Genomic DNA, 26,928 nt, shown 5'->3' with positions numbered 1-26,928 from the left:
ATACAGAGAATATTTAAGTACACTTATATAAAATAAATAAATAGTCTCACTTAAGATATACTGTATATTTCTGGTCACCTTAGCTCAAAACTGAAATGACAAAATTATGAGGGACTAAAAAAAAAGAAGCAAAGAAATAGATAATAGAAGAGATTAAGGAGACTGACCAGATTTCATTATTTTGCAAAGTTAGGGGGCAAACAATTACCAATATTCATTACTTGAGAATAAGCCCACTGTCTGGTAGGAAGAAATTTGCTCTCCAGCTGTGGCTGATGTGATCATGGACATCAGGAATGCTTTCTCTGAGCTGCCTAGCACAAGCAGAAATGGGTATTTTGAGCCATACCTCAGATATGTGTGAATGCAGTCACACACGTATGGCATCCCCATACCTGTCCTCTGCTGTACCTTTCCAGAAAACTCAGCATAAGACAAGTCTCTGGTAAGCTGCCGAATAGCCTTCGAACTCCCAGGTGTTTTTTCATTTATTTAAAATTCTATTTATTTCTTCTTTGTATCCAGAAGTCACTTTCTGTTAAGAGATGAATGTCTAGAACATCTCCTGTTCCATATGCAATGCATTTTGTTAGGCATATTAGCGCACTGAGAAGGGCAGCACAGAGGGACACAACTCACCTGGAGTCCCCAGCTGCCCCCGGGGCCGGAGATGCCACCCCCGACCCACACTGACACGGGCCGGAGGAGACGGCCTGGGACAGGGGCACAGGGGGGAGCCACGGCGGAACGCCCCGCCCCGCCACGCCCCGGCCCGGCCCGGCCCGGCCCCGCCCCGGCCCCGTCCCGGCCCCGCCTCGGCCCCGCCCCGGCCCCGCCCCGGCCCCGCCCCGGCCCCGCCCCGGCCCCGCCCCGGCCCCGCCCCGGCCCCGTCCCGGCCCCGCCTCGGCCCCGCCTCGGCCCCGTCCCGGCCCCGCCTCGGCCCCGCCCCGGCACCGCCTCGGCCCCGCCCCGGCACCGCCTTGGCCCCGCCTCGGCACCGCCCCGGCCCCGCCCCGGCACCGCCTTGGCCCCGCCTCGGCCCCGCCCCGGCCCCGCCCCGGCACCGCCCCGGCACCGCCTTGGCCCCGCCTCGGCCCCGCCCCGGCCCCGTCCCGGCCCCGCCCCGGCCCCGCCTCGGCCCCGCCTCGGCCCCGCCCCGGCCCCGGCCCGGCCCCGCCCCGGCCCCGCCTCGGCCCCGCCTCGGCCCCGCCCCGGCCCCGCCTCCGCCCTACCCCCGCCCCGCCCCGCGCACGCGCGCCGATCCACTGCTGCAGAGGTTGCGCGAGGCCAGTAGGCGGCGCCCTCCGCCGCGTCCCTCCCCTTAGCCGGGCCCGGCGCGCGGGATCGCGGCGGCAGCCGCTCCCGGGATTTTCTCTCCCTGGCCCGGCCCCGTCCCGGCTCGCCGCGGAGTGCCGGGCGGAGCTCCAAGATGTGGAAGCTGGTACCCGCCTCGGGAACAGGTGAGGGAGCGCCAGATGCCGCCGCCGCTCCGGCGGGCTAGGCCCGGGCACCGCGGGCCCCCTCCCCGCCCCGACCGGCGCCTGCGCGGCTCCCCGGGTGTGCAGGCGTGTTGGCTTCCACAGGGCTGGCTTGCGCGCCCGTGCTGCTTCGGGCCAGTGGTGATCTAAGTCCTCGTTGCCCTGGGCGTTTGTCCACGGCGAATTGTCCGTATTTCCCTGGAGCACTGCAGACCACAGCGCCTGTTAAATCTAGCTGGGCTCTTCGAACCTGTGTGGGATGTCTTAGGGTGCTTCAGGTTAGAGAGTCCTGCTTTGAAATACCTGGAGAGTTGAGCTCTGAGGCAGCAGTCAGTCTCAGAAACGATGTTTAGCTATTGTACTAATGTTTCAAAGACTAACTGTTGAACTTTATGGTGTTTCTTGGGTGCAGAGTTTTGAAACTAAGTCGCCCCTATACTTCACGTTTCCTTGTTCATATGAGCTTTAGTAATAGGTATCATATAATACATACATTTTTTCCTAAGTATTTATAAGGACACAACACAACTGCATCCACTCTGTATTTCCTGGTTCACTGGGAGGAAATTTTGGATGTTTGATTTATTTCCTGGTGGCAACAGCACCTAATCCTGTTGAAATGAACTGATTTACCTCTTACTGCCTGGAGAGCTCTTGAATGAATCAAAACACTCGTCATTCTATTCAGAATGATCATTTCTGCACAGTTCATATTTGGAAAGTTGTTTGCCCAGGATTGATAACTGGAATTTATCTGTATGTACTCACTTCCATCAAGAAACATTTTTGGTTCTGTTGACCAGTGGTAGCACACCTTTGGGAGGGAGTCAAGCCATTTGCTGGGAAGCTACCATGGAGTCCAGGTGACAGGCACAAAGCATAAGCTAAAGCATAATGATTGGTCAGAAACTGAACTTACTAAGTATCAATTTGATTTACATGCATATTTCCTTACATTCATTAGGAGGACATTTTCCTCTGAACCTCTTAATCTGTTATGTGAATAAATAATATAACCTACATAAAATTATGTACCCTTGCAAAGGTGTTTTAGAAAACCTGTCTTACATTGTGTTTATTTTTTCTTCCAAATGTCACACTTAATCTTCAAGAAAGTATTGGTAAAAATATATTGTCCTTGAAAAAAGCGCAGTGCCACTTTTGAAACTGCTTTGTTTATGGTAAAATGTATCCTTTTCTATTGGACAGAGCAAGGGAGCAAGAAAGAAAGAGGTTTTTCTCTATAAGCTAAATGCATAATTTTAATCAGCCTAATCAGCATCACAGAATTCAGTTACAGAATAGTCTGAGTTGGAAGGGACCCACAAGGATCACTGAGTCCAGCTCTTAAGTGAATGGCACAGATGGGGATAAAACCCACAACCTTGGCATTATTAGCACCATGCTGTGAGCATAAATGATGCATGGCAAAGCTAAGACTCAGATGTACTACTCACTTCTCAGTGTCTCTCCTACGTGCTTCAGGTATTTCAGTTTTTTTTGTAAATTGATATTTTTCTGTTTTTTGTTTATTTCCAGGAGAGCCATATCGGCTTTTAAGTGGTGTAGAATATGTTGTTGGACGGAAAAACTGTACAATTTTAATTCAGGATGATCAGTCTATCAGTCGAAGTCATGCAGTTCTGACCGTAAGTCAGCCTGAAACAAGTCCTGTAAGTAGCCACCATTCTACTGCATTATCAGTGCACTGTGGGGATAATTCAGGCTGCCGTGACCATGCATACTCTCATTTTGCTCTTACCAGTTTTATGCTTGGAGTAGAACTGTTGATAACCTGTCTTTTTTTTTAAATCTTGAAGTTTATTTCATTTCCTTTAGGTTTGTTTGCTTTTGTTGAGGAATTTAGTGGCATAATTTTAGTGGTCCAAGCTTTATTTTGTCCCAGAGTGAAGATTCACTGCGAATTTGTATTAAAATAATCATTGCAGGAAAATTATGCAATTAAGTTTTATTACATAGACTACTTTTAGATTCTGGGAAGTGCTCCAGTTGTTTTACTGCAGACTTAGTTTCTGTTTCATTTCACATCACTAATTCTCTATATGCTTAGGACACAGAAAAGAAAAGTGTACCAAGGAGAATTAGCAATCAGCAATTTATTGTTGTGACATTTATGGATGTTTTGAAGCCAGTTGGCAGAAATTTCATTTATGTAACCTTATATAGTAAGTAAAATAAAATACATAAAATGTATTTTTTCCTTTAATACTACAAATATTGAGTGAGTCCAGTGGAGGGCTATGAAGATGATAAGGAGACTGGAGCACCTCAGTTGTGAGGAAAGGCTGAGGGATCTGGGCCTGCTCGGCCTCAAGAAGAGATGAATGAGAGGGGACCTCATCAATGTCTATCAGTATCCGAAGGGAGGGTGTCAAGAGGATGGAGCCAGGCTCTTGTCAGTGGTGCCAAGCAATAGGACAAGAGGCAATGACAGAAACTGGAACACAGAAAGTTCCACCTGAACATGAGTAAGAACTTTACTGTGAGGGTAACTGTGTGTGTTGGTTTTGCATGGCCTGGTTTTTGGTAGCAGTGGAGCCACAGAGCTGGCTTCTGTGAGAAGCTGCTGGAAGCTTCCGCTGTGTCTGGTAGAGCCAATCCCTGATGGCTCTGAAGATGGACATGCTACTGGCCAAGGCCGGGCCAATTAGAGAGGTTGGTAATGCCTCTGTGATAACATATTTAAGAAGAAAATCAAAACAAAGGGGGCACAGTTTTTCTAGCCAGGGAAGAGGAGGAGGTGAGAACATGTGAGGGGAAACAACATGGAGACACCAAGATCAGTGAAGAAGGAGGGAGAGGAGGTGCTCCAGATGCCGGAGCCGAGATTCCTCTGCAGGCTGTGGTGATGACTATGGTGAAGCAGCTGTGTCCCTGCAGCCCATGGGTGCACGGGGCTGCAGAGATCCACCCGCAGCCCATGGGGGAGGTGCCCCTGCCAGAGCGGGTGGATGCCTGGAGGAGGCTGTGTTCCAGTGGGAGACCCAGTGGAGAGAGAGGCCCCCTGCTTCCAGGATGGAGCACTGCCCTTGGAGAACTGCACCCTGTGGAAAGAGAGACCCATGGTGCAGCAGTGTTTGGAGGACTGTTGCCCGTGGAGGTAATTCACGTTGCAGCAGTTTTGGGAGGACTGCTGCTCATGAGGTTGGAGCCCTGCCAGAGAAGTTAGTGTAGAACTGTCTCCCGTGGGAGGGACCCCATGGTCTCACATGGGGAAGGACTCCTCTCCCTGAGCAGTGAAAGTAAACCTAGGGTGGCGAACTGACCAAAACCCCCATGCCTTGTCTCCCTGTACTGGTGGTGGGAAGGAGGGAGGGGTTAGGGGAAGAAAAGGTGTTTTAAGGGCTTATTTTACTTCTCATTATCCTCCTCTGATTTTGTTAGTAATAAATTTACTTTGTACCTTTAAGCTGAGCCTGTTTTGCCCTTGGAGTGTTTTCTCCCGGTCCTTATCTCAGCTCATGAACCCTTTGTTAATTTTTTTTTGCTCCTCTTCCCAGCTGTGGCAGGGGAGGGTGAGTGAGTGACTTCCATGGGTGCCTGTCATTAGGCCAGTGTCAAACCACGACACTCAGCACTGGAACAGATTGCCCAGAGAGGTTGTGGATTCTCTAGAGATACTCCAAAGGAGCCTGGAGGCCATCCTGAGTAATGTGCTGTAAGGAAACCTGCTTCAACAGGCAGGTTGGATTAGATTACCTCCAGTGGTCCCTTCCAACCTTATCCATTCTGTGAAATAGCATATAACTGCATGGCACAATTTCATAAAAACAAACTATCAGTGTTCTCACTGGCTTGTGAACTGCTTTGGAAATCAGTGTCTAACCTCTTCTCAAGAGATGCTGGTGTCTCCATGTTCTGCAATTTGGGGAAGACTAGCATTCCTCATGGAAGGAAATGCGAAAAACTGCCCTCAGGTGACTTTAAGCTTCTACTTACCATTCAGCCCAATGCCCAGGATAGGGCTGAGTGGTAGGTAAAAACATAAATAATAAATCTCAGAGCCTTGCTAAATTGCTCTAGCTCAGGCTTTGGGCCAGTGAAGGGCTGCCATGCACAGTCTCCAGAAAGACGAAGTGTAATCTCCAAAAAGACCAAGTGTAAGAAGCACAAAAGTTCTAAAGCTAAAAACATGTATATTTTTCTCTAATTCCTTCACAGTGAAAAGCAGAAGATGAATAATTACATATAGAAAGCCTCATTGTCCAAAGTCTTTATTTAAGATGGTATTTTGTGGGCTGCTTCTTATTTATCCATTGCTTTGATCCACAGTGATAGTAACTTGTTTCTGATGAAGCTATCTCATTCTGATAAACTATAATGGCTTATTTATGTTTATTTTCAGAGTCAGTCTCTCTCAGTACCTATATTAACAGTAAGAGATACATCTAAGTATGGTACCTTTGTTAATGGATCAAACCTCAATGGTACTTCAAAGTCTTTGCAGTCTGGTGACAGAATCAACTTTGGAGTTTTTGAGAGCAAGTTTAGGTAAGTGCTTTGACTATAAAATACCAAGTAAAAAAAAATGAGCTTTTTAGAAGAGTATTTTAGCACATCGTTCAACTTTGCAAGTGATACAGCAATGATGAAATTTTAGAAAGCAAAGGAGGTGACTAGTATTTTGCCTGTGTTCCACACCTGCTTCTGAAACAGTTTTTCCATTGTATTTTTATATAATTTGTTTTGACACTGGGAGGTTAAAATTGCTGTTAGAAAAGCAGTGGCATTTTAGAAGATGATGTGTCATGTACAGTGAGTATTTCCAGGCTCTCTTTAGGCAAAGAACAAAGTCCTACACCAGATGAGAAGAAGGGAGAAAGGTTTAGAGTTTGTCTCAGCCCTTGTTAGCTGTTTGTAATGTAATGAGAAAAGAACTGACATTGCAGGAGAATGTGAGCCCAACTTGGTATTTTTTTCCAAATTTAACATGGTAGCCAGTGCTGTCTGTTTATTTTTGGGAAGCAGTTCTGGAAATGAAGTGACAGATAAATAGAAAACATCTAATGACCATTAAAATCAATGTTAAAGTAATCAGAGGGTGGTTTTGTGCCTTAAAATTTTATTCAGTTTTATCACTGCTTCTGGTATTATTTATTGTTATAAAAAGCTTGGCATTCTCTTCCAATTACTACAAAAATTATTTTTTAATATTTTAGGTAAACATATCTGAAATATGATACAGGCATCATACCATGAGACCAGATACATCGTGACTGTTGTACTAGAAAGTCTACAAAGTAGAAAGAAATTTAAATAATCTAAAAATGAAATAATGGAATTTGATATGTTTTGAATTTGATGTGGAAGATCTAAAGTATATGTAAAGCTTATGGGCAAGGATAATGGCAATGTTAGGAAATGTTACTTGAAATTGCATTCTATGACGTGTATATTTTAAGTACTAATCTGTTGCTGAACTGTCCTGTTGAGCATACTTTTTCTTTTGGGGACACACACTCAAATTTCTTTTGATATTCCCAGACCTTGTGCTATTGAAGTGCTAATTCTGTGTGATGTCTGTAAAAGACCCACCAGTCCATAGAAATATTTCAGACATCGGGTCAAATTGTCATTAATTTTTCTGAATAAAAATTATTTTTTTGTTTCTTCAGGAAAATTTAAATCAGGAAGATTTTACTTTAATCTAGATTAGAATATGGGTCTTTTTATTTTTTTTCCTTCAGATTTCCCTGAGATACAAATGGGATAGTTAAGTCAGCTCTGTTCATCATAATGATTGGCTGAATTAACTTAAGCAATTCTCTTTTACTTGTTCTTTGCAGAGTGGAGTATGAACCTCTGGTTGTCTGCTCCTCATGTTTAGATGTAGCTCAGAAAACTGCTTTAAATCAAGCCATCCAGCAGCTTGGAGGTCTTATAGTGAATGAATGGACAAAAGAATGTACCCACCTTGTAATGGTATCAGTAAAAGTTACTGTTAAGGTATGTTGAGAGTTTTCCCACTAATGCCAATTAAATTCTACACCTGTTCAAGATTTTTCTCTACAAAATGGTGGTCAACTCTTCTTTTTCCAAGTTCAGAAGATGTGTATGTCAATGGGAGGTTGAAGGGCAAGAAAACAAAAAAAAACAGTTTTGAAGACTTAGTGATTTTCATCAGTTGCCTTCTACGTTTTCATAACTTTAGTCAAGACACCAATTAAAAGCTAGGCTGTTAGAAGCAAAACAATCCCAGAAGCAAAAATAAACTATTGTGCATTTGTTTGTGTGACATTTTCCACATCTCAGATCTTAAAAAGCTAATGTCAGTTGAACCATATTCTATCTGAACTTTTTCCGTGCAGTAAATTTGTATTTTCTGTTTTTTCAGACTATATGTGCTTTGATTTGTGCTCGACCAATTATAAAACCAGAGTTTTTTTCTGAATTAATCAGAGCTATTCAGTCCAGGCAACAGTTGCCAAATCATGGAAGGTAAGTTGCCAAATAATTATATTTACTGTGTTGCAGAATGAAATTTATGGGAGTTAGATTAGCAAATAACTACACATTTATCTGATAATTTTTGTCATAATATGCAATTCACAGTAATTTTATTTGTGGAGGAATGCTTAATATGATTGACATTTTAATATTCTAGCAATTTTATTGTTCTCATCCCTAGAGTTATAAAATGAGCTCTTGGAATTGACTGTATGCTTAGAGATGTTACTGTCTCTAAAAAGGAACTTGTTTTGTTGGTATTTAAATGTTGCTTCAAACACTTCTGGGAATTGATACGTAAAATAAAGAAATTATACTTTTATAAAAGAAATTGTATCAAGTTTATTTCATTAAGCAGATGTATTTTCCCAGAGTGCAGTTATTTACTGAGTTACTCTAAACTTTGGTCAGACAGAGTTAGCTTGACCCTTGAATTCCCTGAAATAGAAGAGGTTTTTAATTATCTGTTAAGAGATGAAGTGATACTAATATGCATTAGAATAAATAGAATATTAGAATAAAATATTTACTATTTTCATGGTTAAATTAACTTCAAAAGGGAATTCTTAATTTGGAATCAGTAAATACTGCAGAATAGCTCTTCTGGTTATTTTCTCGATGTGAGAAAGTGTGAAATAGTCTGAATATTGTATGTGACAATTTCATCTGAGCCTATATTGCTACTCATTTACCTTGAAGAGGGAGACAGTGGTGTTTTGTTTGGGGGTTGTGGTTGTTGGTTTTTTATTGTACGAACACATGATTTATGCAGGTGAGAAATTTCTGCTGTGTATATACATTCATATGTGCATAAATATGCATATATGTTAGGAAATGGCAATTTATTTTCTTTAGTGAGTATGGTGGTAGCCATTGGTAGAGTAGTTTGAAGACTGAGGCTGGGTGGATACTAAACAACTGCTGGTGCACATGTGGAAATAGAAACAAAACTGGAGAGGATTCACAGTGAGCTGTGCTTATTATGTGGTAAAATATATTTCACAGAACATGACACTACCTTGTTAGAACAACACAGATGCCAATCTGGAGCAATTGGTAGGAAATACTCTTTAGTTTCTAGATGCTACTTTGCATTAGCAGGGTTTATGTAATATGTCAAATCAGTCATCTGTGAGTGGCTTAAAACTCATTTTTTCTTCATTTTCAGAAGAAAGGGAGAATCTGAATTAATTGTAACTTTCCCTTCTGCTTCTGCATTGTTTTCTAAGGATGTAAGAAAACTAAACAAACTATTTAATACTCTCTGAAATACTTTCCTGGGAGATTTTTTTTTCTTTTGTAGAGCAGATCATACAAGCCATCAAAAGCTAGTGATTGATTGTGCAACTTGAAATTTGTTTGGTTGAATATTACCTGATGGTAATGCTGCTGTTCCTGTCTGTTACAGGAATGAGTAAACTGTGTCTTTGTCTCTTGAAACCAGGGCATGTGTCCATTTAATACAGAAGTGATAATACAATTGAGCTTTTAAGTTCTCCCTAAAAAAGAAACAGATGGGTATGTTTACATTTCTGAAATATTTTTGCTAACTTTCAAGATCCTGAGCGGAGCTGAACCGGCTAAAAGTTAGTGACACTAGCAGTATATACATTATGTAGCTTTCAAAGAGAGTTCTGCATCAAGCTAGATGAAACAGCTGATGTAATACACAGATCTATGTTTAAAACAATTGCTGTATTTTAAATAGGTCATGTTTTATGAGATGTAGCTTGTGGGAAGATACTGAAAATTTACTTAGCAGCTGTTTTCATTAAATTTCAAAAAATACTTCTAATTTTGATAGGGAATCTCTATATTGTGCATTGTAGCTAGAGCTGACCTGAGCTGGTATATCCACAGGGCCCTGGACAGCTTGGAGCAATACTAGTTTGGGTGTGAAATAGGAAAAGTATGTTGAGATGGCAATACTGGGTGACACTGTTAATTAAATCTTTACTATTACTGTAGAGCTGGTCCCTCCCAAAAAATCTAGGGAAACATTGTCCTAAAGTTCAAAAGAAAAAAATAATTAAAGCATCTTTTTTGTTTATAGTAAGACTTCGTGTAATTGCAAACCTGCAGTTCCCATGTGAATGTGGAATTTTTTACGTGAGGTTTTTTTACGGTGTTACTGCCGTCCTCTGGTACTCTCTGACAACCTATGCGAGGAAGAACAGTAACTGAAGATTTCACAAATGGCTGCATAAGTGCCGTCCTGTATGAAATAATGTGTTTTATTACTGCAGTCCAGTGTCGATAGTGCAGGGCTTTGAAAAAGAAGAAAAGTAACAGAGTTTTTAACAGAAATTCACCAAGAAACAAAATCTATTCACTGAGAGATTCAAGGTTGTAGAGGATCTTTTCTGGTTAATGGTGTTACTGTTAACGGCTTATGAGGCCAGAATATGAGGAGCACTTCAGACTCCTGACTGAAAAAGACCTTTGCCTTTTGAGCTTAGATCAGCGTTGGATAAGAGTTTATAATTAAAATCAAAGGTTGATGTTTTGGGGTATTATTTGGAGACAATCATCAGTTAAAGTTGTTTTCTGAAATGAAAAAATGGAGCTTTTAAAATATATTTATAAAGAAACTATACTCGAGTTTCAAAGTAGTGAAAACTGCTGTTTTTCTGTTTTTACTCATCCTTTCATCTTTAGCAATGACTTTGTCCCTTGTATTTATCTTAGGTTAATCACTGTCTCTATAGGATCTGGTATCAGAAGTCTTCTGGCTTAATAACTAAAATCTGAATTGCCCTATTTCTACCTTAAGTTAGTAGGCTTTATCATTTCTGTTCAATTTCAATGCAACAATATTTTCGTAAACAGCTTTGAACAAGCTGCTGAAACTGATCAAATACTCATCTTTCAAAATCTGGTGGATTTAGGTTGCTTAATTTTCATTGTGTACATAAAGCTTCAAGAACTGATTGTGAAGAAGACATAAGAATGAAGATTACTTAAAAGCCTGTAACTATATAGCACATTTTAGCCTATCATAATTGAACTGTGTATTTGGATGAAGGAGAAAATTTATGTGCTTATTCTTGTGTTCAGTTTGAAATATATGAATGTCCACAGTGTTTGAGGAATGTCTATTTACAGATACTCGATTTTTTTTTCCAAAACTTCAGTATTTCAGCATTTCATGGAATATGTTTCTTGCTTAGAATCTGCCAGTCTTTGCTGTTAAACTGAATTTCATTGGTGTGTTTCAGCATCTTTTTTTTTTCCTGCATAGAAGTATGAGAAGGATGTATAATCAGCAGTCAGAATAAAGATAAATAGTTCTGTAATCAGCCAAACTATGTACATAAACAGTTATTTGGGCACAGATGTGGTATAGTTTGGTTAAAATTGACCTGTAGTTTCCCTCCTTTCTGATACGTGCCTTCCCCTTGCTCTGTCAGAACTGCTGTGGTAGGGAATATGTGGCTCAACGATCCTCTGAGTATCTTGAAATTGTCAGTTAGATGCATATCCTGACCCTAGAGGCTTTGCATGCTCTGGGCATGCCACCATTAACTGCAGCTGTGGTCACAGGCTGTGACAAAATTTAGAGCTTCAGGATAGAATTTTATTTTTGCCTAAAATGTTTCCCAGCTAAACTCCTTCTCATTTTGCCTGTATTGGACAAAGCAGTAGAGAATCTGCATGACTAATCCCTTCAGTTCTCTATCCCACCAGCAAGAAAAGTGTACTTGTCTGCTGTCATACTATAGGCTGTTCTCAAGTGTGGTGTTACACAATTTCTTGACACAGTAGAAGAGAATGAGGGGTGACTGCTCTCACCACGTGGAGGGTAGAGGAAGCAAGATGACTAATTTTGTGTGGAGTTTTACTGTTATCTGGAGTAAGTGCAAAATGAGGTGGCAGTCTCATTTGTCAGTATTGTTAGTAAGAATGTGGCTATGTGTACAGCAGTTTGGTTGAATACGTTCCTAAAAGTGTTTTCTTAGTTACTGAAGTCTTGGTCTTATCTTTGATGTTGAGAAATTAGGGGCTCTGTTTCTTCTTAACAATCTCTTGAAAATTATTTCTGTAAGTAGTTTTAACAGAGAAACACAGTATTTTAACTTCGGAACTTTAAACCAGAAAGGACTATGAGTCGGTACTGATAAGTGAATGTGAATTCTGTAACTTTCATTTTCTGTTCTTGCAGCTTTTATCCTCCAGTTGATGAGCCTTCCATTGGCACTGAAAACCTGGATTTATCTGAGCGTCATGAAAGGAAAAAAATATTCAGTGGAAAAACTTTCGTATTTCTAACCGCCAAGCAGGTAATCAAGCTTTACATTGCAAAAATATTGCAGGGCTAACTAAGCACAGCTTTGTTCACTCTGAAATCACACTCATTCTGGGTTCATCAGGAAGGAAGGATTTCTGTGTATTTATTCTTCAGTACAGTGGCAAGATAAAATATAGAGGAGAAACAGAACACATTACATCTGCAGTAAGGCATCAGTGAGAAGCCCTATGCTGATAGTTCTGTATTCTGATACCTCTAAACTGACTGCATTCTAAGATGTTTGTTTTTATTTGCATTCTTTTCTTAGCACAAGAAACTGGGTCCGGCAGTTATTCTTGGAGGAGGGGAAGTAAAGTTGATGACAGAAGGAAGAAAAGAAATGCCTTTACTACTTTCTCCTGAAGTTTGTGTAGTTGATGTGGGTTTGACAAACTCTCAGATCTCAGGATCTGACTCTCTGAGAAACTGGACTGATTCCATTCTGACTATCTTGGAAAGGTACAGCATTGTTCTTTTGTACAGCGGTGCAGTAATTTCCGAACTGTTACAGAGACTTGGTTGTGGTATTTGCATACATATTTAAGCAGGAGGCTGATTATAAAGAGGACATTTTTTCATTGTTCTAAGTAGTTAGCAGAGTAACTAAAACTTCCTGAAGTGGGAAAGGAGTTGGCAGTTCGTGAGGATTTGATGGAATTTCTGTTTTCTTTTCTTTTTATTATTTTTTTGTAGAACTCAGTTCTACAAAAATTCATTGTAATGAAACTGCTTTAAAAATTACAGACAAGTAGTTTCTCTTCTACTATTTAAAATAAGTTAAAATTAATATAAGAATGCAAAATATATCATTTATGATATTGCTTTAAATATATGTATTTCATCAAAAAGAGATGAGATGGCACCTTGAGGTCATGTGGTTCATTGTTACGTAATTATTTGTATACAGTGTTTTTGAAGAACAGCTTCTGTATAATGAAAGTTAGTTTTTGTTTTGATGATAAGTTTTGTTTGAGAGGGCAGACTGCATATATTATAGATGTTAGGATTATCATGATGCCATTTTATTAAAACAGTGAAACAGAATCTCAATCCTTAACACATAAACCTAGTTCCCCTAAATTTTCCTTCTGGGTAGAGAAGATGGTACTCAATCTCTCCTCATGGCTGTAGTACAGAAGATGGGGGGTGGGCAGGGTGCCTGACTTGTAAGAAATGGTCAGATCTTTCAAGTCTCTTTTCACACATTTTTGAATCAGGGGTAGAGTATAATTGGTTAAATTACTAAAAATCAGGAAAGAAGAGATGTATTGGCCAGATTACTGGAGCTAGACAGTGGCTACAGCAGCAGGAAACATGGGAGTTCATACATGTAGAACATGGCTATAATGAAGAATAATTGTGCTGACATTGTATTGGGAAAAACTGTAGTCTAGGCTGATTTTTTTTTTGGAGGAGGAATGGACGGTTTTGTACTGTGCCATACCTGTGCCCATGTGCCTTTTCGTCTTTGAATCTGTACTGAAAAACTTTTTTGTTTTAATTTGTGTATTGACAGCAAGAATCTTAGGGCTGTTCCAGAGGCAGAAATTGGATTGGCAGTTATCTTCATGTCTACAGAAAAATACTGCAACCCTCAAAAGCAGCCTGCTTCCAAAGGTAATTGGAAGAAGGGTAGTAATAAGTTAGCAGCCTCAAAGAGGCAGTATTTCTTTTTGTGTAGGAGCATCAATTACTAACATTCAAGTTGTTCTGTTTTGCAAGACCACTAAAAAAGAGTGACATTCTATGAAAAATTTATAGGACTCCAAAGAGGTAATTGGTTTTTAATTGGTCTTGCAGTAAATTGCAATGAAGATTGTGACTCTTAGATGTAAATAAAAAAGTAGATCTAAAACTAGCCTAAAAGGCAGACACATAGAATAGTGACCTTGAAAGGAAAGGTACTTTAAAAACATCTGAAGTTCATATTTTTAGTGACCACTGAATTCATAGGTATGTGGTAGTTTGAATTCCACGCTATTCTGTCTTTTCATAAAAGACTGGGGTAATAGGGAAGTAAAAGGTCAAAGTTAGAAATCAAGAGAATAAGAATGGAATTAATTTATTAAAGCTTGCTTTTTTTTCTTTTTTTGTCTCTGCACAAAACAGAATTTGCTTTAGGAAAATACAATTACCTCCCACACAGTTCAAAACTAAAAATAATCTTTCCATAAGAAGTTAAGGCAATGAGACATGATTGCTACATTTGCTGAAGTAGTAGTTTGGGGGTGGACATTCCAAGTCTTGACTTGAAGCTTATATTTGCTAATGCAGTAGTAATAAAAGTCAGACAGACTTTTTGAGAGACAGAAAAAGGTTTTTGTCTAATTCTCTTTTCATGTACCTTCATGTTGTTCTGTATTTTGTTGCTATAAAATTTTCAGAATTATGTTTTACAGATTGTTTTGTTCTACAAAATGTTGTATCAGGTAGAAAATCCTACCGTTAAAAAGCAAAGAAAAAAACCCATAAGTTTGTCTTTATATGTAGAACCATACTTACTTAAAAATATATTTTGAACAGAGAAACACATACATGCAGTACTTCCAGAGATCTGAAAAATATTTTGGTTGACTGATATTCTTGCATGAATAACTTGCGTATGATCTATTGCCTGTCAAATTAGTTTAGAAAATATCACAATATTAGTTGTCAGATTAAGTTTTAAGATTCTGATCCTTCAGACATTGCATGAATCAGAAATGCTGATTCTTATTTCCAGTCTGAATGATTCAGTTGGATAAAAGTTGTCTGAAATTGCGTAAACAGACTGTATATCAGACTTTTAAAGGGAGCTGTGTTTACAGTTGAAAAAACTTGTATCCCAGATACAATAATCACATTAGAGATCATAAAAGAGTAAGTAAAAGGAATTTTGTCCTCTGACAGTTTTGCATAAACTATATATCACAGGATATATATTTTATTTTTTGCATAAAATATATACCACATGATTTTTTAAGTACATTTTGTACATACTGATATATGATTTCCTTTTATGCTTCATTTTTATTTAAGCATAATTCCATTACTTAATCACTGGAATATTTAACTAAATCTGAATTACAGAATATGGTCCTTTAGAACTATTTTTTCAGGTTTTTTTTAATTAATAAATCTGCTTATTTTTAAATTAAAATTGCTTTAAGACCATTTTACAAAGATCTCACCTGATCAGGTAGTAATGTGTGATAGCACGTGCAAAGAAACACAGCTTTGACATTAACCTTCTAATTCTTCTCTTGTGTTGGTCTTGCAGCTGTATCTGAAAGTTTTCCTGCATCAGCTGTTGTAGGCCAAACCATTTCCCGCAGTTTGGCTGTGGATGAAACCATAATGCCAACTGCTGCAGATAGCAGCACGTTTTACATAGCTGATACAGAAGAGCAGACATGGTAAAGTATTCATTTCTAAGCTAATACTTGCAAATAAAACAATCTTTTGTAGGCAGAAGAACTATATCATTGCCATGGGCAAAGATATACAGTGTTAAAAATGGCATTTACTAAATTGCTGTCACTTGTCTGCAGTGACATAATTTTTGCTTTTTAGTGCTAGATTACAGAAACCATCCCATAGGACTTCGATGACTCTTTCAAATGCAAATGTAGATGCTGCATATCTGTCTTGACTTTCTGAACCGTCACAAATTTTCAAACCATTTCACAATCATAAAAATATATTGATCATAGCAGATTTCACAGTTTGTTTTAGCACATTGTTTATAAGTTTATTCAAAGTACAGCTATAGCTTTTTTAAAAAGTGTGTCTCTGATTCGATGTGTCTCTGGTAACTTCCTGTGTGTCATTTAGTATTTTTTTTCCTCTCTAATCTAGTATGGAGATAGAGAATACTTCCCAGGTGCATAGACAAGGGAAAATGGCTTTCCGGGATACAACTGCCATAAAGAAAAACAGTGGCAGTGTAAGTGCAGGAACATCGATGCCTAGAGGGAACAGAACATCTGGGTTGAGTCAAAGAAGTCAGCCTGTCTCACCATCTAAAATTGCAGAAGCTGGCAAACCTCGCGAGGGTGCTTCATGTCACCAGTCGAACTCAATTACAAATTACTTCCAGGTAGCTAGAAAAAGGTACGTTGAAGTGTTCTTGACATTACTTCCCTTGTTGGTATGTTGGTGCTGTTTCTGGAAAATTTTAACTCAAGCAATGTACTTTCAATTTGACACATACTTAAAAAGGTAATTTTTAGATCAAATTCCTAGAATGGAAAGCTTTTCCTCGAGGGAACTTTAAATTTCGCAATGCAGTCCCTAAAACCCCAGAAGCTGTTATGTTGTGGGTACAGCTAATCATACTCAAAAATGCTTTTGTAATTTCTTTCTTTTGTAATTTATTTCTGGCAAAGGGAAAGAGCTGAAGAAGAAGAAACATCTGTACCCAAACTAGCAAAATTGGAGGAAAGGTCATTGCCTCTTTCCAAATACACTGAATCCACAACTTCATCAATCTGCAACAGTGAAGCAAAACAGCATCAAAAGAAAAATAACATCCTGGACCCAAACCCAAATTTTGCAGTAGAAGACATGGGTATAAAGCTTATGAGGGAAAGTGGCAAGCTAACGAGTGATAGAACAGACACTAAAACCACTTCTGGTGAAAATCATGCACCAAAAAAGAGAAAGGAATTAGATGATACATCTGAAGATACAGAAGCACTAGAAATTGTGTTTAGTGGAGACCTAGACTGGGAAGATCAAATGGCAGATCATGACCAGGAAGCTCAAGGTAATACACGAAAAAAACAATGTTTGGAAGCCAAAGGAAGCAGGATTCAAGAAGTAAATGTAAATCAGAGAGAGGAGAATAAAGTATTGGTAAGTTTTATATCTTCTCGTGTGCCTGATCTTGAAATCTGCAGCTCTGTTAGGGGGATGCAGTTAGCTTTTTTAAGGAGGAGGCTGCCGGCATACAGAAAGTGGCTTTGTAAAATTTGTTTGCTTAAATCTCATACATCCATTTTTGGTTCAGAATGATTAATCTGTTACATGTGAACACTGCAGTTTTACACATACCTAAATGTTTCTTCATTCTTCGGGACATTTTCTCTTTGTGAATTGAGAGCTGCTTGTATTCTGAATGCTTTTTTTTTTTTTTTTCCGCTTTATATACTGTAAGTAGAACAGCAGAATGGTCCAAGAAAAACTTCTCATATTGCTTGTTGCTGTGTTAGTTATAATGTTGTTATTTATACTAAGATACTACTAAATTATCTTTATGTAATTAATTTTCTAAAGAAACTTACAGTTGACCTCCTCTGTTGAAAAACACAGTAGTGTCCAAGATCTTCTAAGTCAGAATCTTTTGATATTGTGTGAAAGATTGTTAAAATTCCTGTACGAGAAATTTTAAAACAGAACCAACCAAAACAACAGCAAACCCAAAACACAGCTTGTGTTTTCGTGATTAATTTTCTGGTTTTGTTTTTGACACTAAGGGAATTGTCTAAGAGATATGAAGAAAACAATACCCCTTGAGTTAACAGTGGTTACTTTGTTGAAAAAAAAAAAAGGCGGGTTTGTAAAGCAAAACAATATTGAGAGATCTAGACTACTAAAAATACCATAGGAATAAAAGAACAGGTTTATTTTTGGTTTATTTAAAATATATGTATTAAAGCTTACTGTCCAGTCCATTTACAGTGTAGGCAGTGTTTAAATGTTTAAAAGTTTGAATGCATGATTAACAGGATTTGCAAGATTCCATGGACCACATTAGTAATTCTCTGTGCATTCTTAGGTCAAACCAGCTTGACACTTTGTTGATGCTTTACTGGAGCTTGCTTCTGGTGAAGTGTGAGCTCAACTTCAGTATAACGCTCTCTTGTGTGCATTACTAAGAGGCACACGTTAAAAGACAAGTCCTATAATTTAGAGAATTACATTTCTTGCTTTTTATACTATCAGAAAGCAGGTACTTTTTGATAGGTCTGACCATACTGACATACTAAAATTGGTGCTTGGAATAGTCTATTGAATTTTGTTGTGGCTTGGAAAGTTTTTCTAGTCTAACTTCTTGTCAGGGTTCTGAAGGAGAAAAAAAATTGTCTGTGCAACTTAACTAGCACTTTAGCAGATAATGCACCTAACGTTTCTGCTGAAAAGCAGTCTTCTAATAGTTTAATAATGACCTACTTTATTAATGTAAAATATATTTCCAGTGGACTAGGAAGGAGATTTTATGATAAAGCTCCCCAGGCAAATTTGATGAATGTTTTCTCTAAGTGTAGATGTGCCTTGTGTATCTGGCAAGACAAAGAATGTTAGCAGTTGACTCAAAACCTACAGGGTGCATAAAGCTGATTTGATATTTTATCAACTATTGAAAATAATTTTTGTAATGCCAATCTGGTTTTAAACTATAGGATAGACTCAACCTGCAGAATACTTTCTTGTCCTAGTAATGAAATGTTCTTTCTGCACACATGTACGCTTCAAATATCAAATTGAAATGCTACTTTTTATATTTAAAAGCTTTTACAGTTTTCCAGAACCTGTCAGGACTTTGAAGATTGTACAGATGGACAAAACTTCCTAGTGTATAATAAAGAAAGAACAAAAAACAAGTGAGCAAATAATAGTGATTTTTTAATAGAGAAAGCCTCCAACCATTGTTACAGTGTGCGTAAAATCATAAAAAATCTAAAGTACAGGGCAGTTTCTCTTCTGTCTAAATGTTTATATTGATTTGTATATGTTTACCATAAAGAGCAGAAAACAATTTTATGTAATTAAATTTCCATTTCATTTGAGCTTTATATTTAAAATAATTTTTAATCAAATAGAAAGAAGATGAACTTGGATCAGTTCTAACTTCAGAAACGAGAAGTAATATTAAGCAAGAGTCACCAGACTTGTTAAGGAGCGAACTGATTGTAAGTTTGAACAGTGAACTTTAAGAAGCATTACAAAAATACATCAAAATTTTGATTTTAAGAACCTAGTATTTCTGGATCCTATTTCGGGGTAAAGGAGGTTTGGAAGATTGTACTCGTTAATATAATCGTATGTAAATTTGAATAGTGCAGTCCAACTTACAGACCATGGAAAAAAAAGGGCATTTGTAGTTCATCTGTGTGCTTCTGTAATGGCTTTTGGGTGGATACTTAAGGTGACTGAAACTATGTGTAATTGTATTAAGCCTTCAATGTGGTTAATACTTGTATTGATGTTTTTCTTAGATTACTTCTTAAAGACCTGCCAAGGATGTAATCTTGTCTGCTCTAAGATCACAACTAGAATGGAGGAGATGGACCATTGGGAAAATGGATGTGATATACAGTGATTAACAGTAGATAGCGTGCTAATTTTTTGTAGGTGAGATGAAGGAAGGAAGGAGAGAATTGCTTGCAGTGGCAGTGAGGCAAAGGAGACTAGGCTGAATGAAACTGAAAAAAAAATTCTGAAGAGATATTAAAGTGTAGCCAGTCAACAAGGGGCACAATAATATTTTTTCATCTACATACAAAAAACAGCTGAAGAAGAGGTATACCACAGTGCAGGGTCAGCTGAGATTAAAGGACTTATACTTTGCTATAAAACCACTGTACTGCATATGGGCTGGAGCTGTCCTTGAACATAGTTTAATGTTACTTGTGAGCTTAGCCTGCACCCAGACTTCTTTTGAATCTGCGGTTGTAGCCCCAGGCAGCAAAGTTTTCATGCAGACTTGCTCGCATATGAACATTCTTATGGACAAGAATAATTTGATGCATTGATCAAATTCAGCTCATAGCCCTAGAGTTGGCCGGGTAACTGTAGGCTAGAATTGAGATGAAGATATTCAACTTTGTCTTTTGTGAAGTATTTAAATACATGAGAAACAAATTTATTCTATTCATGGTATTTAAGGAGGCTGAGAAGTTCATACATCTTAGCTTCTAGCACTACTGCTATTTCTCACTGTTTCGTAAACCTGACTTTTGCTCAGCTCTGCTCACAATAATTTCTTTACAGTTTGTACTGTTAGATATGCTGTATGTCTATTCACACACTTGAATGCTTCTTCCTTTTACTTCCCACATAAGAACCACAGCAACCTGCAAGATGACTCCAGCAATCTTCCTAGCAGGCTTCTGTTGACTGAGTTTAGATCTCTGGTCGTCAGCCATCCAAGACAGAATAGTCGTCTTACTGGAAATACCAGCTATGGGGGAAAGAAAAATTTCAAAATGTTCAGAAAGGTTAGTGTGTATTTTAAATGGTCACAAGATGGCACTATTTGAAAATACTAAAAAGTGTTGCCTTCAGATTGTTTCTTTCTTTAGTTATCAATTTATAAAAAATCTTTAGTAACATATTTCTACAATTTAAATACCATATTGTACTGTAAACAGATACTTTGTTAATTGACTGAAGAAGTACCAGGTTGACAAAGGCTTACCTCGTGCTAGATTATTTAGATACTTGTAGTGCTTATTCCAAGCTATTACTTGGAATAAGTCGTTAAGTGATGGCTACCATAACTTCTGGTTGTACCTCCAAAAGCTAGCAATTCCACTTCTCCAAAGACCTATGCATACAGTGTAGGCTGATTCAGAACCTTCCATTTTAACTAATAAATTTTGGATTTCTACATAGAACTAAATCTGAATCATACAAAAGTAAGGTGATTGCTTGCTTGGGTCCTGAAGATAATTGCAAAATGATTCTTAGTGGTCAGTGTAAAAGTACCACTTCAGCTTATATTAAAAATAAAATAAAAATGAAAGTCATATGATATAAGATGACTAGAAAGGCATTTTAGTAAAATAAGTGTGACTAGAATGTGATTACATAGTACTACTTCCTGGGAGTATACTCTCATTTTTAGATAATGTTTTAATTTTCTGATAATATTTTCCACCATTTTGTAACAGATGCTTATGCAGGCTGACAATAAAATATAAAATGATTTTTATCAATATTTCAAACTCCATTTAATGCACTATCAAATTTATTTAGCATATTTAACTTATCAGATGTATTTTTGTTTGTTTCTTTTGGTAAAAGGAGGGAGTTAACAGCTTTCTGTAAATGCTTTTTTAACTTCAGTCACTTTTAAATATGATTTTTGAGTGTTATTCAAAGAAAGACTGGCTTACTTTCTTCTGTGATATCTGAATAGACTTTCTGAATTTGTTAAAATGGATCTTTTACTTGCACTATGCTTGCCTTGTAGTTGTAAGAATTTATTGTCCAACAGGTAGCTTACCCAGGGGCAGGACAGCTTCCACACATTATTGGAGGATCAGATTTGATTGCTCACCATGCTAGAAAGAATTCAGAGCTAGAAGACTGGTTAAGGCAAGAAATGGAGGTAAGAAATTATTTTTTAAACACGATCAAATAAAAACTTGACTAATGTAAGTGGTCATACCAACCTGTGATCATTACTGAAATACTTCAGGATTTTATTTTTTAAATAAAACCTCAGCCAGTTAGTTATCCACACATGGGAACGTGTACAGTAGTAAAGTCACTGAATGTCAGAGGTCAGTGGTAACACTCATCTTTATCTGGTTATTTAAATTCATTTTGCATGCAACACTCATCTAATCAGAAATATTTATATAAAGTGAAATCAATAACCTAAATGAGATTGATCTTTTGATGAGTGGAATGAGCGCTGTGTAAACTTGTGACTTGTAAAAGTGTGACAGGGAGCTAGAAATAATTTCTTTATGGTTAACTGTGTTTAAATACTTGTACAATACAGTTGATATTCTGCTCTTGAACAGAAAATGCATGAGTAAAATTCTGTTGGAGTATACTGAAGAGACGTAATAAGAATAAATTTAATATTTTTTCTTTTGTGCAAATCCTCACCTTTATATATAGAAGTCCTAAAAAATATTTTATCATGGCAGTTCTCTGGCACTTTAATTTTCTGATAGTATCCTTAAAAATACTTGCTGATGACTCATATTATTTCCACAGCCTGACTGAGATCCAGTTGCATCAACACTTCTTATCTCTTTTTTTTTTTAATCCCTGAATATAGATAATGCTAATTAAAATTCCCTTTACACACAAATAATCAGATAAAAATTTCTCTACTTCTGTAATGGGGCTTAAAACCCAAAACCCCACATTTCTGGCCAAAATTGACATATTTCTTAAACTATTCCATTTAATTAGTTGGTAGCAGTAGCCAAATTTGAGTAGTGTAAATATGCATTAAATGGAGTACTTAGAGAAAACTTATTTCTTTGGGAAAACTTTGTTAGTGCAGGAATATTGTTTTTCTAGACTGTTCATTAGAATTACCCTTAACAATCAAATATTAAATAAACTTTCTTAGGAGCAGGACAGATATGCAAGAGAAGAATCACTTGCTGAGGATCTCTTTAGGTAAGAGTTTTATGTTTGTACTTAGAAAAATGTGTATTTTTTGCATCACATGCTTTTTTGGACAAATTTTGATTTTGGAAAAGACTACTTTGACTACTCTTTTCAAAATTTAATGTATTCCCATGTATAGAATATAGGCAAAGTGATTCAGCAATTTCTCTGGAAAACAAACTCTATCCAGGCTTCATTTAACATGGAAAATGGGTGGAGGTGAGGTGGAAGAGATAACATGAAAAGATGTTCATGACTGTCTGTGTCAGCATCTCTGTAGCCAGTCACAGACAAGGTTGAAGCTGCTGTTGTTTTGGTGTGAGGTTTCCATCATGGATCATCCCCTGCTCCTATCTGCTTTTTCTCCCCACTCCTCCCCTGCCCCCTCTTCCATAGAAGAACACATTTAAGCATTAGAATGAACGCATTACAATGCTATAACAATAAAATCAAATAGATGTTTTGAGAGTTAATACAGGGACCTCATTTTATTTAGCAAAAATTTCACTACTTTCTATATTTTTTATGTGAAGAAACAAGTGATCAGTGTTTGACTTCTCACCTGTCATGAATTTGCCTATCACCAAAAGCTGTGCCTTTCAGTAGAAAAATGTATATTGTAAAGAAGGATTTTTTTTTTCTGAATCACTATCAAACAAACATGATACTACATATCAATACCTGTAAGAGCCATTCAGAAAATCCTATTGCATTAACAACTTGTTCTGTTCATTAACAGTTAATAATGGAGCATTTCTTTCAAAGGGTATACATTAATTTTTGAAGACTGAGTTGGATAGTAACAACAGTGACTTCTAATACCTTTCTAGCTGTGTGGTGATGTAATTTGGCTCACAAGTTGTCACATCTTCCTGTCTAAGAGAAAAGTCTTGATGAATAAGAGCAGAATTAGTGGAAGTAAAACTGCCTGATCATTCAGTTGTGTCTAAGTTATTCATGCATGAATACAAAACACATCAGAATCTCAAAGAAGTGACAGGATTTTGGGAGACAAAGCACAAATGGAGATGGCCAAGGGATAGCAATGTCAATTAGAGTCAAACTATAAGCATATTGCAGTAAATCAGGTAACTACTTAGTATATCCAGAAGGTAGCTCTAAATTTCTAACAGTCAATCAGAAGCTGTATAAAGGGGAAGGTAGGGCAAGGATCTGCTTTACGTAGGAGTAGGAAGCAGCAGAAAGGTTTTTGAATGAGTTGTGGCCAAATGTACATAAATGTAAACTTACAGGATCCCTTTCCCCTTCCTCCTCTTTGTTTTTTTTGGTGTCCTTTTCCAGTAAAGAACTTAGTGTTGGGACATTAAAGGCTTGGAGAAGCTTGTTCATGCATCAGATTTAAAGGTTGTAAGTAGTTAGGAAATATGAAAATTTTACTGAAGGTTATCTCTAGTTCATACACAGGTTCTACCTTAGGCATCTTTCAGTCCCCTGAAGTTAATTATAGGAGTGTAGTCAGAGAAAGGACTGAACACTGGCCATTCTCTTGTTATGAGTATATAATAAAGGTATTTACATCACCTTGTATATCTAGATCTATACAAACTTTGAATATCATTGTTTTACTTATTTGTGACAGATTTTATTTTTTTGTTGCAGATACGATCCTAATGTGAAAAGAAGAAGATAAATTGTAACCTGGATTTACAATGTTTCTCTGGCAAAACCTGTTTTATGTTCCTTAGGTTTCCTGGTTACAGTGTGTATGACGTTCCTATATATGACCATTTGAACTATATATTATTGTAAGACATGTTTTCTAAGTCTTGCTTTTATTAAAGAAAAAGAAAAGTTCCTTTCACTGCTTGGTACTTACAGGTTGCACATTTTCAAGACCTTCCCATTATTCACTTCAGAGTAATGCTTAGTAAAATACCATAGATACTTAGGATTTCATTTTAGGCTCTTTCCAATGTTTGTTTATCACTACTGTATTGGGGAAAAAAAGGAAGTTAGCATCAGGCTATTTTTTCTCTTTTCAGAAAGGCTTTGTTAATTGGGTATTTTCAAGGGTGTTAAGAATTGAAAATCTATTGAGGCTGAGATGCAACTAGTATTTGATCATGATATGATATGATCATGATATGAGCCATAATGAATCCCTTCTCTGTGGTTCATTATGTAGAGCATAATTACTCATAGTTACTGTTACAGAAGATCTTGGAACTGAAAAAAACAGCTTCTTTGTCTCTTGCTTAAACATACTTTCATTTACACCTTTAAATCAGTGTGGTTGAATGTTCATTTATAAAATGAACTTCCAAGACAGACAAAGTCTTAAAAGAGCTGTTGCACTCCAATTTTGGATTTTAAATTATTTGACCTATTTCTTTCTTTCGTGCTTTTACTTTTTGCAATCACTGTGTAAAAATATGGCCTTCAAAATAGGTCAATTAACAGGGAAACAATTGCTTGTTTGTGGATTAGAAGAGCTCATTTTAGTAATCTGAGAACTTGCAATTTGTGAGATTCCCCTGGAAGTACAGTGAAAAAAAACTTTCCAGACCTCCTGCTCAGCTGTACGAAGCCATCACATAGCGATAAAGATGGACAGTACCTTTATTGCATCCTCCTTCAAGAGGGTGGATCTCTTTCTTCATGTGAGGAAGTAATCTGGTTGATGTAATTGAATTGACACAAACAAAATTACTTCCTCTGCCAAGACCTCTGAGCATACAAGCAAGATGAGCTGCACTGTTTGAAGCTGCTGCATTGTGTATCAGATCTAAAGAGCAGCATTGCAAGATCTGTGTATATCAAGATAGCAGATGTGCTGAAGTCAACATGGTTGAATCATGCAGAAAATATTTGGTCTTCCAAAGCCAATGTTTTCTCATGTCTGTCTTGGCATCTTCTTGCTGATCAGCAGTGTCCAGAGTGATACACAAACTGTAGCCCAATACTTCTGAGTTCCACAAAAGCTGTGAGAGTGTTTGCATGAGGGTACATCTAATCTTATCCACCAAATACCTTTAAAAAGACTGTTCTTAAGCAGTTAAAATTCTTTCTGGAGGAGATGTACTGACTGTTGCACCCTCAGTTGAGTTTTTCTACTATCACTGAGAATTTCCAGGTTTTCTGGCTGAAGACCTGGTCCAACAGAGCTCTTGTAGACTGCTGAGGTTTTTGATTGTTGTTACAATTCAAGCAAATAGCTTGGATAGCAGAGTATCAATGGACAAGATTCTTCAGAAAGGTTGTATTTAAAGCTTTGTTTTTGTAAAAAGCAACTGGATAATTTCTGAAGTGAAAGGACAAAATGTATAGGGGCCTTCTACAAGAAAGTAAAGGCTGAGTCCTTTGCTGCTCAGACTGCAATCTGCTAGGGCTCAAGCAACCCCGCTGGTATAGCTGAGAGCACTCTTTTGTTCATGTTTTATGATTTTGGGCTCTTCAAATACAGTTTCCCAGACAGCTGAATTTACCAGCTTTGATACTTTTATTTTTTAATTTAGTGTTTAAGAGTTGTGGGTCCCTTTCAGCTCAGAATATATTCTCACTTGAGGGTCCCTAGTAGGTGATACAGTGTGGTTTGTAATACAGTAATTACAGCTGTAATACAGCTGCTGTCCAGTTGATGAAAAGCCTGCACATTAGTGCACCTGAGCTTCTGCTATTTCAATATAAAGTTATGCTTGCATTAAAAAGTTTAGACATACAAACCTCTTATCCATGGCTTAAATTGTAACTCTAAATTCATGTAACACATCCCATTCATAATTCTGAAGTCTTCCTTCCATTTTAACTTATTTTCACCATGATTTTCAACTCAGGCCATTAGAGGAAACATGCTTGTTGGCTTACTGGTTTGGCCTTCTGTTACTGAAGTTTCTGAGGTAGATGATAGAGAACATGATTACATGATCAAATAAATTTGAACATTCGATAAATTGCATCAGTATCTGCCTTATCCCTGGAGCTAGTGCATTAACTTCACCTGGTATTTCCTTTATTGTACAGAACATACTGTTGTAGGCTAACCCTAGTAGGCAGCTAAGCCCCACTCACACATTCTCCCCCAGCAGGATGGGAAAATTATAGAATCAGAAAAGAGCAAGAGGGAAAGCTCATGGGTTGAGGCATATTTATAGGTAAAGCAAAAGCTGTGAGCACAAGCAAGGGCAATCAATTTAGCATTCTGCATTTTAGAAATTTTGCTGTGCACTCCATTTTCACTGCAGAGCATGTACTCTGTGGTTTCAACAGCAAGTTCAATTTCTGGGAGAACTTGTGTGGTGCTGATTTTCTTTAGAAGGTTCAGTAAATCAGAGATGATATCTAAGGTTTCTTTTCATCTGCCACATCCACAGTCTGCAAGTATACCCATCTTTT

At 37.9% G+C, this 26,928-nt stretch overlaps 1 protein-coding gene across 2 annotated transcripts; it reads left to right on the top strand.

Moving 5' to 3' along the window:
• Positions 1-1,295: 1,295 nt before the first annotated feature.
• Positions 1,296-24,397, top strand: NBN (nibrin). 2 transcript variants are annotated; one of them, XM_069005068.1, is made up of 16 exons: positions 1,296-1,460; positions 3,018-3,151; positions 5,845-5,990; positions 7,286-7,445; positions 7,834-7,937; positions 12,109-12,226; positions 12,503-12,693; positions 13,751-13,851; positions 15,494-15,629; positions 16,072-16,326; positions 16,602-17,070; positions 19,038-19,127; positions 20,280-20,435; positions 21,437-21,550; positions 22,535-22,584; positions 24,196-24,397. In XM_069005068.1, exons 1-16 carry the CDS (start codon positions 1,430-1,432, stop codon positions 24,224-24,226), a joined length of 2,286 nt encoding a protein of 761 aa, XP_068861169.1. In that variant the 5' UTR covers positions 1,296-1,429; the 3' UTR covers positions 24,227-24,397. The 2 variants fall into 2 exon arrangements, with proteins under 2 accessions (XP_068861169.1, XP_068861170.1); XM_069005069.1 differs by lacking the exon at positions 19,038-19,127.
• Positions 24,398-26,928: the final 2,531 nt, after the last annotated feature.

This window comes from Aphelocoma coerulescens, chromosome 2 (genome assembly GCF_041296385.1).
Source record: "Aphelocoma coerulescens isolate FSJ_1873_10779 chromosome 2, UR_Acoe_1.0, whole genome shotgun sequence".
NCBI lineage: Eukaryota > Metazoa > Chordata > Aves > Passeriformes > Corvidae > Aphelocoma > Aphelocoma coerulescens.
Note: the sequence above shows the minus strand (reverse complement) of the source record. Positions and strands in the feature narration are given on the sequence as shown.